The sequence below is a fragment of the Herpailurus yagouaroundi genome, unplaced genomic scaffold (genome assembly GCF_014898765.1).
Source record: "Herpailurus yagouaroundi ecotype Mexico unplaced genomic scaffold, PumYag 77, whole genome shotgun sequence".
Taxonomy (NCBI): Eukaryota; Metazoa; Chordata; class Mammalia; order Carnivora; family Felidae; genus Herpailurus; species Herpailurus yagouaroundi.
The window spans coordinates 35,851,474-35,867,587 of record NW_024412388.1 but is presented as its reverse complement, the minus strand read 5'-3'; the positions used below and the strand labels follow the sequence as shown (position 1 = coordinate 35,867,587).

General features: G+C 37.2%; 1 protein-coding gene across 2 annotated transcripts in view; it reads left to right on the top strand.

Annotated features, from left to right (window-relative positions):
- Positions 1-5,769: 5,769 nt before the first annotated feature.
- The window catches only part of ZSWIM5 (zinc finger SWIM-type containing 5), a 255,667-nt gene continuing 245,322 nt past the window's right edge, over positions 5,770-16,114 (top strand). Inside the window, exon 1 of one of the 2 annotated variants that reach the window (XM_040470035.1) lies at positions 5,770-6,446. In XM_040470035.1, the coding sequence (XP_040325969.1) occupies positions 5,852-6,446 (595 nt within the window). In that variant the 5' untranslated portion in view covers positions 5,770-5,851. The remainder of the gene's footprint in view (positions 6,447-16,114) is intronic. The other variant, XM_040470034.1, reaches the window with a different exon arrangement.

Genomic DNA, 16,114 nt, shown 5'->3' with positions numbered 1-16,114 from the left:
AAAAAAGAAAATAGGTTATACTCAGTTTTATAATGCTATATAGATGTCTAACAACCTTGGTTCCCCATTGCTCATTTTGTATATTCAACTTGAAATTCCTTAAGTTGGCATTTAGGATTATCCAAAAGTTGGCTTTAAAGGATCCTTTTAATCTTTATTTTCCATTTTTATAGCCAAATAGAATTTTAAAAACTGTCCCATTAAAATGTTTTGTACTTTTCAAAGTTTTGGGGTTTCTGTTGAAGTAATTCAACCCAATTTAAATTCCTTCCTTAGGGCCTTTGGGCCTATTTGAATCATTTTCCATGATCTAGATGACATAAGACTACAGTAGAGCTTCTCACAATTTCTACTCAAAGTGATCTTTCTTTAAAAAAAAATTTTTTTTTAACATTTATTTATTATTGAGAGACAGAGAGAGACAGAGCATGAGCAGGGGAGGGGCCGAGAGACGGGGAGACATAGAATCCAAAGCAGGCTCCAGGCTCTGAGCTGTCAGCACAGAGCCCCACACGGGGCTCGAACTCACAAACCACGAGATCATGACCTGAGCTGAAGTTGGATGCTTAACCGACAGAGCCACCCAGGTACCCCTCAAAGTGATCTTTCTTCTGATTCCCAAAATAATTACTGCTCCTTCAAATCACTTGACAATCCTCTGAAGCTTATTGTATCTATTGCTTTTTTTGTATTCTTTCAGTCTTTTACTGTTATCTACCTTTCTTATGTTTCATCTTATTTCACTACCTGGATGTTATGCTACCAGAAGCGAAATTATTTCTTGTTTAGTGGTATCTAGAAAAAGATCTAGCAATCACTAAGGCCATAAAATAAATATGAATAATAATAAAATATTTAGTTCTTTTAAAAAGACTGGTAAAGAAGACCCAGCTAAATGAAGAGATATACTACATTTATGAAGACTGAATTATAAAGATATTAGCTGTCCCCAAGTTAATCTAAAAATTCAATGTAATTCCAAGGAAAATCCCTGCAGGACTTTCTTGGAACATAGTAAAATTGATTATAAGTTTCACATGACAGGGTAAAAAGGTGCATAGATAGCTAAAACAAATTTAAAAAACAAGGACAAAGAAGGGAAATTCATCCTACCAGTCATCTAAACATTTCCAAATTTAATTACATATTGCCAAATTAAATTATTAAGTAAAAGTATATTATTGTAATAGGAAGAGATAAAAAGGTAGGTGAAACAGAACGAAAGGCCCAGAAACGAACCTATGGATATAGGACAATTTGCTACATCACAGACCAATTCAGGAAAGGCTGAACTATTTGACAAACGGTTTTAGAGCAATTACTAACTCTCCCTATAGAAAAAAAAAAATTACATCCATTGAAAGAAAAAAATTTCACATTGGGAAGAAGACCAAAAAGTGAAAAAGTTCAAAACTACTAGAAGAAAATATAGACTATGGAAGGCTTCCTTAAATAAGAAATAATATGCGCAAAACAGAAAAGTTAGGTAATTTGATTTCATCAAAATTTAAAATTTCAGCATAGCAAAATATAGTAAAAAATGATAAATTTAAAAGATAAGACACATTCTGGAAGAAGATATTTACAATGAGTATAACAAAGAATTTCTATCCATAACATACAAATCAAGAAAATGTTAAACAAACCAATAGAAAAAAAAAGATATAATTAGGCAATATATAGAAGAGGGTGTACTATGGCCAAAAATATGTAAAATGATGCTCCACCTCACCAGTAATCAAATAAAAATAAAGCAACAACATTTCTTTTTAATCAAGTGGTTAAAAATTATTAAGTCTGACAATATTGCATTTGTGAGGATATAGGGAAATAATACTCTTACTCAGTGCTGGTAGGAGTTGGTTGTGGTAGCCAATAATGTGACATGGCTTTTTGTGATCCTTGCCTCTTCCTTGGTGTTCATACTTTATTTATATAGAGTGTCCTCTCGCACTAAGTCAGAACTGTTCTGAGAGGATAGAATATGATAGAAGTGATAATGTGTAACTTCTGAGGTTAGGTTATAAAAGGCATATCAGGCTCTGGCTTGCTTTGTTAATTCGTTTGGAGAAAATCAGTCATGCCATAAGGATAATTATTTTTATTTAATTTTATTATTTATTTTGATATATAGAGAGAGCATGTGTGCATACACAAGTGGGGGAAGGGCAGAGAGACAGGGAATCCCAAGCAGACTCTGCACAGTGCCTGACGTGGGGTTTGAGCCCATAAACCGTGAGATCAATGACCTGAGCTGAAGTCAAGAGCCAGATATTTAACCAACTGAGCTACCCAGGCACCCCACTAAAAGGATATTTAAATATCCCATTACAGAAACTCAGATGGAGGGGAACTAAGGCCTCCTGCGAAGCACCAGCACCAGCACCAATTTACCAGTTTATGAGTGAGCCACTTTGGAAGGGGATCTTCCAGTCCCAATCAAGCCTTCAGATGATTACAGCTTTAGCCAACATCTAATACCAACTTCATGGGATATTTTGAGCTAGAACCACACAGCTAACCTGTTCCCAAATTCCTTACTCGTAGAAACTGTGAGAGATAAAAATTACAAATGTTATTTGAAACCTCTAAGTTTTGGAGTTGTTACTCAGCATTAATAATTAATACATTGGTATAGCTACATTGGAACACAAATATGGCAACATTTAGCGAAACTGAAAGTGTTTATATCCTATGACCAGTAGTTCCATTCTGGCTATTTCCCAAGGAGATATTCTAGAATATATGCACAAGAGATCCAGATGAAGATGTTCATTGTAGCACTGAATGTTCATTGAAGTATTTGTTGTAATAGCAGTAGTGGTAGTAGTAGTAATAAAGGAAACACCTAAATACATCATTGAAGTACTGTTTGTAATAATAATAATAATAATAATAATAATAATAATAATAGTAAAGGAAACACCTAATATCCATCATTAGTGAAATACATAAATAGCTAACATTTATTGAATACACACCATGTGATGAACACTATTCCATTCAATTCACATATATTAATTACAAACGAACTATTAGGTAAGAACTCTTAATATTCCCATTTTATAAATTTGAAAGCTGAAGCATAGAGGCTTTAAGTCACTTCTTTAAGTTATATATAGCAAACAGTTGTTGCAAATAGGCTTTGAAATAAAATGTGATATATTCTCAAGATGGTATATTTTATAGTGCTTAAAAGGAATGAATAAGATGTTTATCAGTATGCACAGAAAAAAGAAAGGTATCAGTATGATGGGCAGTGTGATACCATTTAATTAACGAAATTAAATTAATTAAACCACTTAATTAAAATACACACAAAACAATGTTACACACATGCACAATTTTAAAATGGACTGCAGCGGTGCCTAGGTGGCTCAGTCCATTAAGCATTTGACTCTTGGTTTCAGCTCAGATCATGATCTCATGGTTTGCTGAGTTCTAGTCCCACATCAGGCTCGGTACTGGCAGCACAGAGCCTGCTTGGGATTCTCTGTCTCCTCTCTCCCTGACCCTCCCTCCATTTGCGAGGTGTCTCTCTCAAAATAAATAAAAGTAAACTTAAAAAAATAAAAATGGACTGCAAACTAAGGTTGTACTTGCTCCTGGGTATGCTATATGAGGGTGGTTAAAGTGGACTTACAATATATTAAGTAATAATTATTAATTTAGTGGTGAGAACGTGGGTGTAGTTTATGTTATTCTTTGTAATTTTCTATATTTTTTGTGTAATTTTCTATACTGCTTAATGTCCTCAAAATAAAGAAAAAGCACCTTGTTAAATCAAAGTCGTAACAATCAAACTTAACTTCTTTTTTTTTTTTTTAAGTAGGCTCCATGCCTACCATGGAGCCCAATGCAAGGCTCGAACTCACAACCCTGAAATCAAGACCTGAGTTGAGATCAAGAGTTGGATGCTCAACCGACTGGACCCCCCAGAACCCCCCCAACTCAACTTTTAACAAATATGTTTAAGTAAATTTCTTCCTATGTCCCAACTTCTGTTAACAGTATTTACCAGCAGGTGATTAAATCAGAGTAACATACTCATTGACTCAAACAGCAAGCATTTTTTGAGATCTTCCATGTATAAGGGATAGATCCTTTCTTATATAGAAATGGTTTCTGCCCTTACATATCTCCTACATATAGTCTAGTCAGGAGGAAGGGCATTAAAGGAATACTCACCCCTCACAATAAACTGGAAGTTTCAGGAAGGAAAAGGATGAGTGCCATAGAAGTCTATAATTGTGGTTCCAGATTTAAGGAGGAGTAGAGATTTTGCTATTTTGCAACAATTCATTTAGATATTTGCAGATATAAGTCCATTTACAGGTATAAACAGATATTGAGCACTAACTACACTGAATAAGCACTCGATTTGAAATATCTGTAATTCTTACAACAGTTACACGGACACTATTACTAGTTCCCTTTTACACATCATTTAAGGGAGTCATGACTACATCACACCAGTAGTGATTCATATCCAATTCTGACTCTATAGCCTGTGCTTTTCAATTCTCAGATTATAGCAAAACCAAACGACTTTGGCTCCAGTCTGTCCCCAGTCATTTACTCTCTTCTTATTCTTATACTCTAGAACTCATTCATTTTAAAGGGAGACTGCAATGAAAGGAGCTCTTAATATAGTTCTTGGAACGTTTTAAAGTTGTAGAGGTTAGTCCGTCAGCAAAAAAGAAATAATGAGTGTTCTCGACTGAGCAACAGACTGCTGCTTACAACAACTCAATGCTGTTTATGGAGGAGATAGTGGTGAAGTTGCCATTCTTAAGCACCCACTATATGCCAAGCAGAGGATAAATTATAGTGAAGAAAACAGAAATGATCCTGGCTGTCACGGAGTTTACATTCAGTTGGGCAGTCATACATTACACAAATATATAAAAATATGTGTACAATTTGTCATAAGTAATACGAAGGTGTAAAAAACTGAGCCAAGTGAGGAACACATGGAAGACCTAATTTAGACTGGAGGCAGGGGATCAGAGAATTCTACCAAAACCACACAAAAAAATTGTTTTGTTTCCTAGGATGCAAGGCGCTAAACCCGCCAAAACGTAGGAGGGTGCAGCTGCCGAGGCGGTGAGATCTTGGCGCCCCACTGTCCAGTCAGGGACTGGTGCGACTTTGCGCGGCTCTGGAGGGGACCGCCGACTTTATTCCACATTATTGTGGCGTGAGGAAAGTTTACATCGCTCCAACTTACCGAATTTTTCGTCTTCCTACCACCTTTCTGCCGGCTCCTCCGCTCGGCCGTGACAGTCTCCTGTCTCATCAATCCATCACAGCAGCCCAATTTTGAACTTTCCCTCTGCCTGTGCCCCGCAAGCCTAGAGCTTCACGGAGGCGACTCGCGGCCTCGCCACTTCACCTTGCCATACAGTCCACCCCTCTCTGGCCAGGCGGCAGGTGAGCTAGAGGCGCGCGGGCCGGCAACCGTGCCCGGAGCTTCTCGCCCCTAGGTGGCTGTCGGCCCCGCGCTAGCGCTCGGCGCGCGTTCTGGGCAGTCTGCGTCTGGAGCGCGCCGCCGGCCCGCGCTCGCTCACGCCCCTTCTCGCGCTCGCGGCGGCCCGGACAGCGCGCGCCGCCTCACGCTCGTCCTCAGGGCGCCCTCGCCGGCCTTGCGGCGCGCGCACCGGGCCGGCCCAGGCTCCCCACTCGGGCCGGCCGGCTCGCGGGTTTGCTTGCCCCGCCCCCCACCCCGGCGCCGCAGTTGGGCGCTTGCGCGGGGCGCGTGGCCGTGGCCAGGGTCTCAGCCGCAGTCGGTGCCGCCGCTGCTGGTGCCGCCGCTGCCGCCGCCGCCGCCTCAGTCAGTCAGTTCCCAGCAATGGCGGAAGGAGGTGAGCGAGAGGAGCTGCTCTCGCCGTCGCCTGTCTCTCCGGCTAAGCGCCTGTGCTCGTGGCCGAGCCCGCAGGCTCACCACTCTCGCGGTTCGCCTGGGGCGGCCAGCGGCGGGGTTGGGGGCGTCGGCGGCAGCTGCCTGGCCCCCGGGGCCCGCCCCCATCTGCAGCCCGAGTCCTTGCTGGACTGCGCCGCCAAGACAGTGGCAGAAAAGTGGGCGTACGAGAGGGTGGAGGAGCGCTTCGAGCGGATCCCGGAGCCAGTGCAGCGCCGCATCGTCTACTGGTCTTTCCCGCGGAATGAGCGGGAGATCTGCATGTACTCCAGTTTCCAGTACCGGGGCGGCCCCGGCGCCGCAGCCGCTGGCGGCGCCGCGGGGGCTTTGCCGGCCGAGGAGGGGCCGCCACCGCCCCCCGGGGCCGCAGCTCCGACCAGCTCCGCCCCTGGGGCAGCCGTGGCGGGGGCGTCCCCTGGGCTGGGCACAGCGGCGGGAGCGGCGGGCAGTGGCGGCGAGGCGCTGCCGTTCCGCCGGGGCATTCGTCTGCTGGACAGCGGCTCGGTGGAGAACGTGCTGCAAGTCGGTAGGTGCTAGCCCGGCTCCTCTCTGGTGCCTGGCCTTCTTTTCCGCAGGTGCCTTCTCTCTGCACGAGCCTGGGGCCGAGATTCCGCCTCTCTGCCCAACTCCTGTCCCTCTGCCGAAGGACACACTAGTCACATAAAAAACTTTTCTCAACATTTCTTTCAGGTCCACTGCTGCTCTTTCCCCCACTCGCCCTCTACCCCATTTCTTTTTGTTTGAAGAGCAAATAGATCTCTTTTTTACTCTTAATTCTACACCCCACACCAAAGGCAAAAGGATGGGGAGGAATGCCTTTTGGGATGCAATAATTTCAGAAACGCGTTTTTCTAATTTAAGTTTAGAGAGAAGAGAATTCTTAGTGAATCTGGAGTAAGCAGTCTTACAGGGACTGTTTGAGGGGCAGGCTGTCAAAGGCAATCTGTATTCTTCGCAGATTGAAGCTGGTCATAATTAACTTTAAAATTGGAAAAACATCAACAAAATACTGTGCATTTCAAACAGTTAAAATGATCAGCTTTAATATTTTTTTTCCCCCCTGGACCAGTGGTACTTTGGAATCTAGGCTGCGGATTTAACAATAACCGAAGATGGAAATGTGACAGCTCTCTTCTCCACACCCCCACCCAAGGAAAAAAAAAAAAAAAAAAAAAAGCCACACAATCTGGAGTGGGGGTGGGGTCTGTCTTCCTTGTCAGACTAGGGTAAATCAAAAGCTAGTCACGTTGGGTTTTTCAAATGCTTCTCATTTAACAAGTCTTCGTATTTGATTTCGTTTTATCCTTTTGTTTGTGGGAAAGTGAAAAATGCTTTCCTTTCGTTTACTCCTCTGGATCTTCTAGTCAATTTGTTAATTTTACTAAATATACAAATACAGTAGCAGACCTGATTTGTAGAATGGTTAGGGAGAAAGGGGTAAAATGACATTGTTTAACATTGAATTGCTGTGTGGAAAAAAAAAAAAAACAACGTTTTTTTTCTAATTCGAATTATTGTAGCATTCTGAAAGTGTACATTATGCATTTTATTGTACAGTATATGCTCATATTTATTGAAAAAAAAATACTGATTTTTGAAAGGAGTTGGAGAAAGGTTGTTTTTAGAATTGAATAAGCACAGGAGAACACACACATACCCCAAACATCTAGCTCTCTTTTCCCCAGGTAAAACAAATATATTTGAATTTTTTTTTCTTTTGGAGAGTGGTGCATTGTGTTTCATATAAAGTAATCTACTTCTGGTTATTGAGAATCATTGAATCCTGTGTTTCGTTTTAAAACAACAGTGTACTACAGTTTGTTTTGCAAATGTGAAATGTTAATTTATCTAAATTTGTGTCAGAATACAGTGACAGTGGACTGAGAAAGTTTTGTTTATTTGGAAAAGGCTAGCTAGTCCTTTGTGCATTTGTATTTTTGAAAGTATGAGTTGAATAATCAGACATGTAAAGTGTATAGCTTTATTTAGTACTGTTATATTGAAAACATGAAAGTGAATATATTTATTAGTCTGTAAACTTTATTTGTATGAGTTTAGATCAGTTAACTTTTAAGATTCTTGTTTAAAATATTTTAAATTGAAAAACATCAATTTAAGTGGTCATTTTATAGTAAGAGATGGATTTGAAAGAATTTTCAAACTTGAGGGGCAAATGAGAGAGAGGAAGAGTTTTAAAGAGCTATGTATTTTGTAAGTGGCTATAATGTATTCCAAATGAAATCAATTTTGTGGGTGATCCAGCTCTTGTTTAAATCAGATATTTTTGTTTCATAATATGATAGTTGGCATGCTTATTGGAGGGATGAGTAAGATAGTTTTGGGGTCTGGAGAGAAGACACATAAGCATATTTTCTGATTCTCTGTGGATTTCATAGATGAAGGTAGGAGAATGAATTAATTACTTTTAGGTAATGCTATTTGAGAACCATGAACTGGGTAATCTTTTTTTTTTCTTACCTTAATTTATGCTAATGAGTGTGAAATAGAAGGATATTCCATTCTGTAACATTTTGAGTGTTGTATCTTGGCATGAATCACCTTTTAATATGTAAAATTAAGACTCATCCCTCATCTTTTAAATTTAAAATGTGAGTATGTGACTTAATCTAGATGATAGGTTTTCTAAAAGTATTGCCAAGAGATGAATGAGAAAGTGATTTGTATATAGTAATCATATTTTTCAGTTTATAACTTCATTTCAAGTTCAATTTAATTACTCGGTGGTGCTAATTTAAACATTCTACGTATTTCCTTGTTGTTTGTCAGCCATAGTTATGACCTCAGAATTGGCAAGTTACTAAAGGCTGATGCTTTAAAAGGAAGGAAGGTAGGGTATTTTTATAAGAATATTCTTTTAAGGAAAAGATTCATAAGGGGATTTAAGTGGAGAAAACAAAATACCTTAAAATAAATAAATAAATAAAAATAAATAAAATTTAAAAATGAACAGCACAACACAAAACAAAAATTTTGAAAGAAAATGGACAGTAACAAAAAGACTTGTGCAAAGAGTAGGCATATTACATTCTGTAACTTCTGATTAGTTTCCACATGGAATCTGGTTATGGGAAGTCATGGACTCATTGAAAAGCAATTTTTCTGTAGAAAGCTTTAGATTTTGAATCAGAACTTAAACTTTCCCAGCTTGATGTAAACAAATGGGAGAACTATAGGTTGTTATGCTCAAAGGATACATTTCTTCTGCATAACAGTACTGAATCAAAAGTATTGTTCCTTTTAAAGAGGGAAAATTGTAAATCAGTCTTTTCATGGACATCTGTAAATTAAAGCCGTGTGAATAGACTTACAGTCTGATCTCTCAGTATTATGAAGGTAATAGAGTTCAGATGTTTTAAGCATTTGCATTTTTAACCTGTTTAAGAAGCGCATGGAAATTAGCAGTAGTATAAACTTTGGGAAAATACTTAATTCAGGAGTCTGCAGATGGTATAAGAACGGGATGACTATAATTTACTAAGAGTTTTAAGATGTTGACCCATTTTTTTGCAATTCATCATATTTTAAATTAATTTCTCTGTATTTGATAAGACTTAATAGGTTTACCAAATCATACTAAGTTTTCTTCTCAGGGAAATCCAAATTGGTTGAGAAAAAAGGGGTCTTTGGGTGGTCTGACAATGCTCTATCACTGAACCTAGGTTGTAGTCATTGGATATTCACCTTATACTAATTCCTTTTGCTGTTTTAAAGCATTAACAGTTTTTCTTTCTTAAATGCAGAAATATTTGTTTGGATATTTAGATTTTAAAAAATTGGGTAAAGGGCATGCAAGGTCCTTCTGTGCTGGTGTATCTTAATTATATAAAATCTTATATGTTATTACATATTTTATATATATTATATATTAATGTGTTATAAATTATATATTTATACAGAAATTTTCATAGATTAGGACAGTTGACTTTAACAAAACCCTATATTTTTAGCCCATACATTTTCTAGTAAGTATAATTTGCCCTTGGATAGTCTTCAAGACTAGAGTCACGATGCTATGTACTACCTTATGTGGAAGAAGTATAATTACAAAGACAATAATAATTAAAAATTCCATTTCAGGAAGTTTTTCAAAGCTTAAATGTCAAGTAATAGGTTTATAATTATGAGTACTTGTACATTATGAATAAACTATGAAATTTTTCTATAGTACAACTTTTGTGAAATGCATTTGTAACAAGTATTACAGTTGTTGATTTTTATAATTTGCTTGATCTGTATTATTTGGGGGAACAGAAGATATCCTCACCTAAAAAGCTTTATAGCATTGTGTGTGAGTTAGAGTAGCTATAAAATCATAATAAAACTTCATGTGGGGAAAAATGACTTAATTTGTATTTAAGCTGTTCCAGCACAGAATGCAGCTGCCTGCCTTTATGGGACAAGTGGTAAATTTTTTAAGAGTAGAAACTTACCAAGCTTTAAAATCACATCACTTTTTTTTTTAAGCATTGAGTTCTCTCCTTCCCTAACACATCACACAAACGTCTTAATATTTAATAAATGTTTTTTGAATAGTGAAGGTTAAGAATGGACTTCTCAGTGTTTTAAAATTAAAAAAAAAGAGTGAAGCCTGAATTTTTAGTATTTGTGTGGTATTAGAAGATGTGGGGAAACTTTATACTATACTTGTGCATATTAAACTGATAGCATTAAGTGGTACAAATATTACAAGTGTGTATCTCCTGTGTTGACCATCTGTTTTGTGTGAAGAATGGTAACTTATCAATTTCTCAAAAAAAATTTTTTTTAAACGTTTATTCATTTTTGAGAGACAGAGTATGAGCGGGGAAGGGGCAGGGAGAGAGGGAGACACAGAATCCAAAGCAGGCTCCAGGCTCCGAGCTGTTAGCACAGAGCCTCATGCGGGGCTCGAACTCACAAACTGTGAGATCACAACCTGAGCCCAAGTCGGACGCTCAACTGACTGAGCCACCCAGGCACCCCATTTTCTTCAAATGAAAGCTTTAGAGGAATTCTTATTAAAGGTGATTTTTCTCAAAGAGATCTTTAGATTAAAAAGATAATGAATAAACTAAAGATAGTGGAATTTACTTTAGAGATTATCTCTATTTCAGGAATTAAAGCAAAATATTATTGAAATGTGAGTACAAAGTCTAAATTTTGAAGTGAAAGGGCTAGAAATTTATTTATGCATATGTGAAACAATTTCATTTCTCTTGTTTAAACATTGGCAATTAAAAATCAAGATATTAACTGTCAGTATTCTATTGATGATGGTTATGTGAATATATGTAAGGGCGTTGAAATATATAGAACTATACCCAAAAAGCCAATCTTACTGTATTGTACCTTAGAAAATAATTTTTAAAAATCAAGGCATTAATATATCAGTAAATTAAAGTGTAAGAGAGATACTGAAAATACTGTATTAGTTTCTTATGGCTGCTGTAACAAAGAACCACAAACTGGGTGGCTTAAAACAACACAAATTTTACTGTCTCACAATTCTAGGGGCCAGAGGTCTGAAATCAGGATATATTAAGGGCCATGCTCTGTCTGAAACCTATGGGGGATTCCTTTCTTAGCTTCTTCTTAGCTTCTGGGGGTTTGCTGGCATTCCTTGGCATGTAACTCTAATCTCTGCCTTTGTTGTCACATGGCAGTCTTCCTGTGTTTCTCTGTCTTCACATGGCCATTTTATAGGGATAGCAGTCATATTGGATTAGGGGCCCACCCTACTCCAGTATGACCTCATTTTAACTAATTATATGTGCAATGACCCTATTTCCAACTAAGGTCACATTCTGAGGAACTGGGGTTTAGGAACTTCAACATACCATTTTTGGAGGGACATAATTCAACTTGTAACAGCTTCTCATACTTATTTCTTATTGCATAACAGAGTTTCATGTGAATTTTAAACTTTTTTACATTGGATATGTCTTAAATTAGAAATCACCACATTCGTTTTATTAGATAAGCATTATTTCAGTTTAATTGATTCAATTTGCATGATTGATTATTTAGTATTTTTAGTATATGTGGAACTTTTTCCTGACAAATAGGCGGTTATTTAAAGGTTAAACCTGTCATTCTTTATAAAAAAGATGACTGTGAAATATAGTACTCAGGGTATACATGCATGGGTGAACAGATTACTGTGGTATTTTTTTTCCATGCATATCGTTTATAACTTGTTTTTGGAAATAGGTAACCCTGACAGCATATGAATCTTGTCTTAATCAGTTTCTAAACCCCAAGTTAATACAGTTTAGGATTAGTGTTTAATATTGGAAATAAACTGCAGTCCACTCCAGATCACTTTTATGTGAATTTTCTACCTTGTAGTTTATTTACAGCTTATTTCTTTCCTGATAAAGGCAGCATGTTTCTTGGTCACTTTTAGCTTATCATCGAACTAGTATGTCAGGGAAATCATACTCACTTTAATATTAGTTTTAGCATTATATTGCCATATGCTTAATTACTCTAATACTTTTTATAATCGTGTATAGCCAACTGATTAGTTTCTGGTTTTCGGTATTGAAAAAAATTGCCCCCTTAGAAGGTATAATGATATCTATAAGTTGGTGTTCAATAAGTGTTTATTGAATAAATGAGTAGGGGCATCTGGGTGGCTCAGTTGGTTGAGCATCTGACCTCAGCTCAGGTCGTGATCTTACGGTTGGAGAGTTTGAGCCCTGCATTGGGCTTGCCGCTGTCAGTGTGGAGCCCCCTTCAGATCCTCTGTCCCCATCTCTCTCTGCCCCTTCCCTGTTCACACTCTCTGTTTTTCTCAAAAATAAATAAACATTGAAAAAATAAATGAGCAAGTAGTTATATAACCTTCTTATATTTATGTAGTATGGGCATATTCCTTCATTGATTTATTCATATGTAATGGGAGCCTAGGAGATATACTGGAATTTCTGGATGTTTCTGATTTTTTAAAACATTACATACATTACCCTTGAGGGGTGCCTGGGTGGCTTAGTTCATTGGGTGCCCGACTTCAGCTCAGGTCATCATCTTGTGACTCTTGAGTTTGAGCCCTGCGTCAGTCTCTGTGCTGACAGCTCAGAGCCTGGAGCCTGCTGCAGATTCTGTGTCCCTCTCTTGCTCTGCCCCTCGCCCGCTAATGCGCGCGCCTTGAAACTTATTATTAACTAGTTCTTGATTCATTCATTGAATATTTAGTCACTTGTTTTGTGTAAGGCTCAATAAATAATTGTTTACCTGTTTTTAATGGACATCATTGGAAAATATTTTGTATTTTCCCACCTTAGAATACAAACTCAAGTTGGACACTAAAGCCTAAGCTTCTAAGGTTGCCATCTTTATATAGGTGGGTGGTTTCTGAGTGGGTACTTGACTCTAAGAGATTCTCTGAAACCTATTTTTGAAAAGTTTTATGTGTACATGTTTTTTGGTCATTTGCTTTTTTCCTGTTATAATGGAGTGATGATGTATGCAAGGTAGTATAACATTGTTACCTTCTTTAAAAATAAACTATTAAGGGACATCTAGGTGGCTCAGTTGGTTGAGTGTCTGACTTGAGCTCAGATCATGATGTTGTGGTTTCTGAGTTTGACCCCCACATCGAGCTTGCTGCTATGACCCTGTCATCGCAGAGCCTGCTTCAGATCCTCTGTCCCCCTCTCTCTGCCCCTCCTCTGCTTGTGCTCTCTCAAAAATAAATAAACATTAAAAAAATAAATAAAAATAGACTATTGAATCAGAAGATGAAATATCTTTAACCCTAATGATTTTCTTGTCTTAAAAACAGTGGTTTGTATACTTATTATCATTTACTTCTTAGGGAAATGCAAATTAAAACCTAAGGAAATATGACTACACACACGCTAGTATGGCTAGAAATAAAAGACTGACAATACCAGGACTAGGAACGATATGGGGCAACTAAGAACTCTCTTACATTATTGGTAGGGATGCAAACTGATACAGTCACTTTGAAACACAGTTTCTTATAAAGTTAGTCGTACACTTAATCATAAGATTCAGCAACCCCATTCCTAGATATTTACTTAGAGAAATGAAAACATCTGTTTATAAAAAGACTTATACTTGAATATTCAGAGCAGCTTTATTCAGGATAGCCCTAAAATGGAAACAAACCAAATATCTCTTAGATGGGTAAATAAATAAACTGTATATCCATACAATGGAATACTATTCAGCAATAAAAAAGAACAAACTACTGATAGCCTAGAAGCATGATGAATCTAACAAGCATTATGCTAACTGAAAAGAGTACATAGAATACAGTTCTGTGTATATGAAATTTTAGGAAGCCCAAAGCTATAGTGATAGAAACTAGAAAAGTTGTTTGCTAGGGTATAGGGTAGTAGAGTGTGAGGAAACCTCTTTGAGTGATGGAAATGTTCTATATCATGATCATGGAGTGGTTACATGACTTATTTATTTGTCAAAACTTACTGAATTTCGTACACTTAAAGTTGGTAAATTTTATTGGATGTAAGTTGTACTTCAAAAAATCTGATTTTAAAGGAAAGACTAATGGGTTTCAACCTTGGTTTCACATTAGAATCACCTGAGGAGTTGTTTTGTTTTTTTTGACAGTGTCCATGCAGGACTCATCCTAAATTAATTAAATCAGAATCATTTGAGAATGAGGATTGAACTTCAGAATTTTAAAAAGCTCCTAGATAGTTTTACATACAGTTGAAAAACACTGCTGTAGAAAAAGGATTATTTTTTTCAGTGTTATCAATGTTTTAAAACTTTTTCTTGGCAATCAAAATATTAATATTTATTACACAAATGCTACGGGCCATGCCCACTTTCTTTTCTACTGCAATCTGTTCTGTTTTACCTATCTTTAGGTTTATTAATGGATTTCAAGGAAAATCATTATTCTCTTGCCACTTAAAGATTGTGTGCCTGTGTTTTGGAAAGGTTTTATGCAAAAGTATATAAATTCTTTGTCACTGTCACCATCAAAAGACACTTCTATAAATGTAATGCCAGTGTATAATTTTCTTCATGTTTATTCACTTATTCATTCATGAAGCTTATATTTAACATTTTATAACGTTCTGTGCAAAATAGAACATGATTTCTGTATTTAAGGAGTACATAGTTTAGTGTAGAGTACACGTATAAAATAACATTTAATACGATGTTTTGTGTAATAGAGGTAGTTACTATGGAGCCAAAGAGTAGGAAGTGATTAACTGAGGAAATGGGGGCAGTTAGATATATTGCTATATTTTGATATTCCAATTATAAGAAACAAATATTTTAATAAAGATTAAATTATATAATATTATAATAAAGATTGAAAACATGATTTTTTGCTTATGTTAGATAAATCCTTCATGAAATTTCTTCTTCTATGCCCTGTAATACTCTAGTCCATAGTGATTTAACGGAGTAACTTTGGCAGGCAGAAAGATGACAAAAATATTAACAGATATTAATCCTTTTTTCTCAGAATAAATTTTACAGATTTGTGTCTTTAGAATAGCTTTGTTATCTTCATATAATCCCTTTTCTTCCTTTTTCTTTTTTTTTTTAAATATTGCTTCTGGGGCACCTGGGTGACTTAGTTGGTTGAGTTGGTTTTGGCTTGGGTTGGAGTCTTATTGTCATGAGATTGAGCCTGATGTCAGGCTTTGTGCTGGGCGTGGAACCTGCTTGGGATTCTCTCTCCCCCTCTCTCTGTCCTCTTCCTGCTTGCATGTGCATGCCTGTGCACATGCACTCTCTTTCTCTCAAAATGAATGAATGAATGAATGAATGAATGAATGAATAAAAAGTTTAAAAATATTGCTTCTTTTAGGTATGCATGTATGATAGAGCTAATCAGCAAAATGGATTTGGTCTATCCATTCATTATTGGTGGTCTGTAAGCAACAAGGAAGTATATTAGGTCTTTGAAAACCTTGAAGATAATTGTATTGTTTCCCCTATTCATTTGTGGTTTTATTGAATGGAAGCCTATAGCATTAATACATTCGGGAAAAGCCAGCCTGTGTTTATTTTGCTTGAATATGTCAATACCTGATAAACTGACATGACTAGCAAGCATCACTTACATATGATGTTGTTAGTGATATAAAATTCTTCTTCACATTATGGTTCCCTATTGTGAAAAAATAATCTTGCTAATTTTTTCTTTCACTCAATATTGTATTATTGTACTCTTTGCTA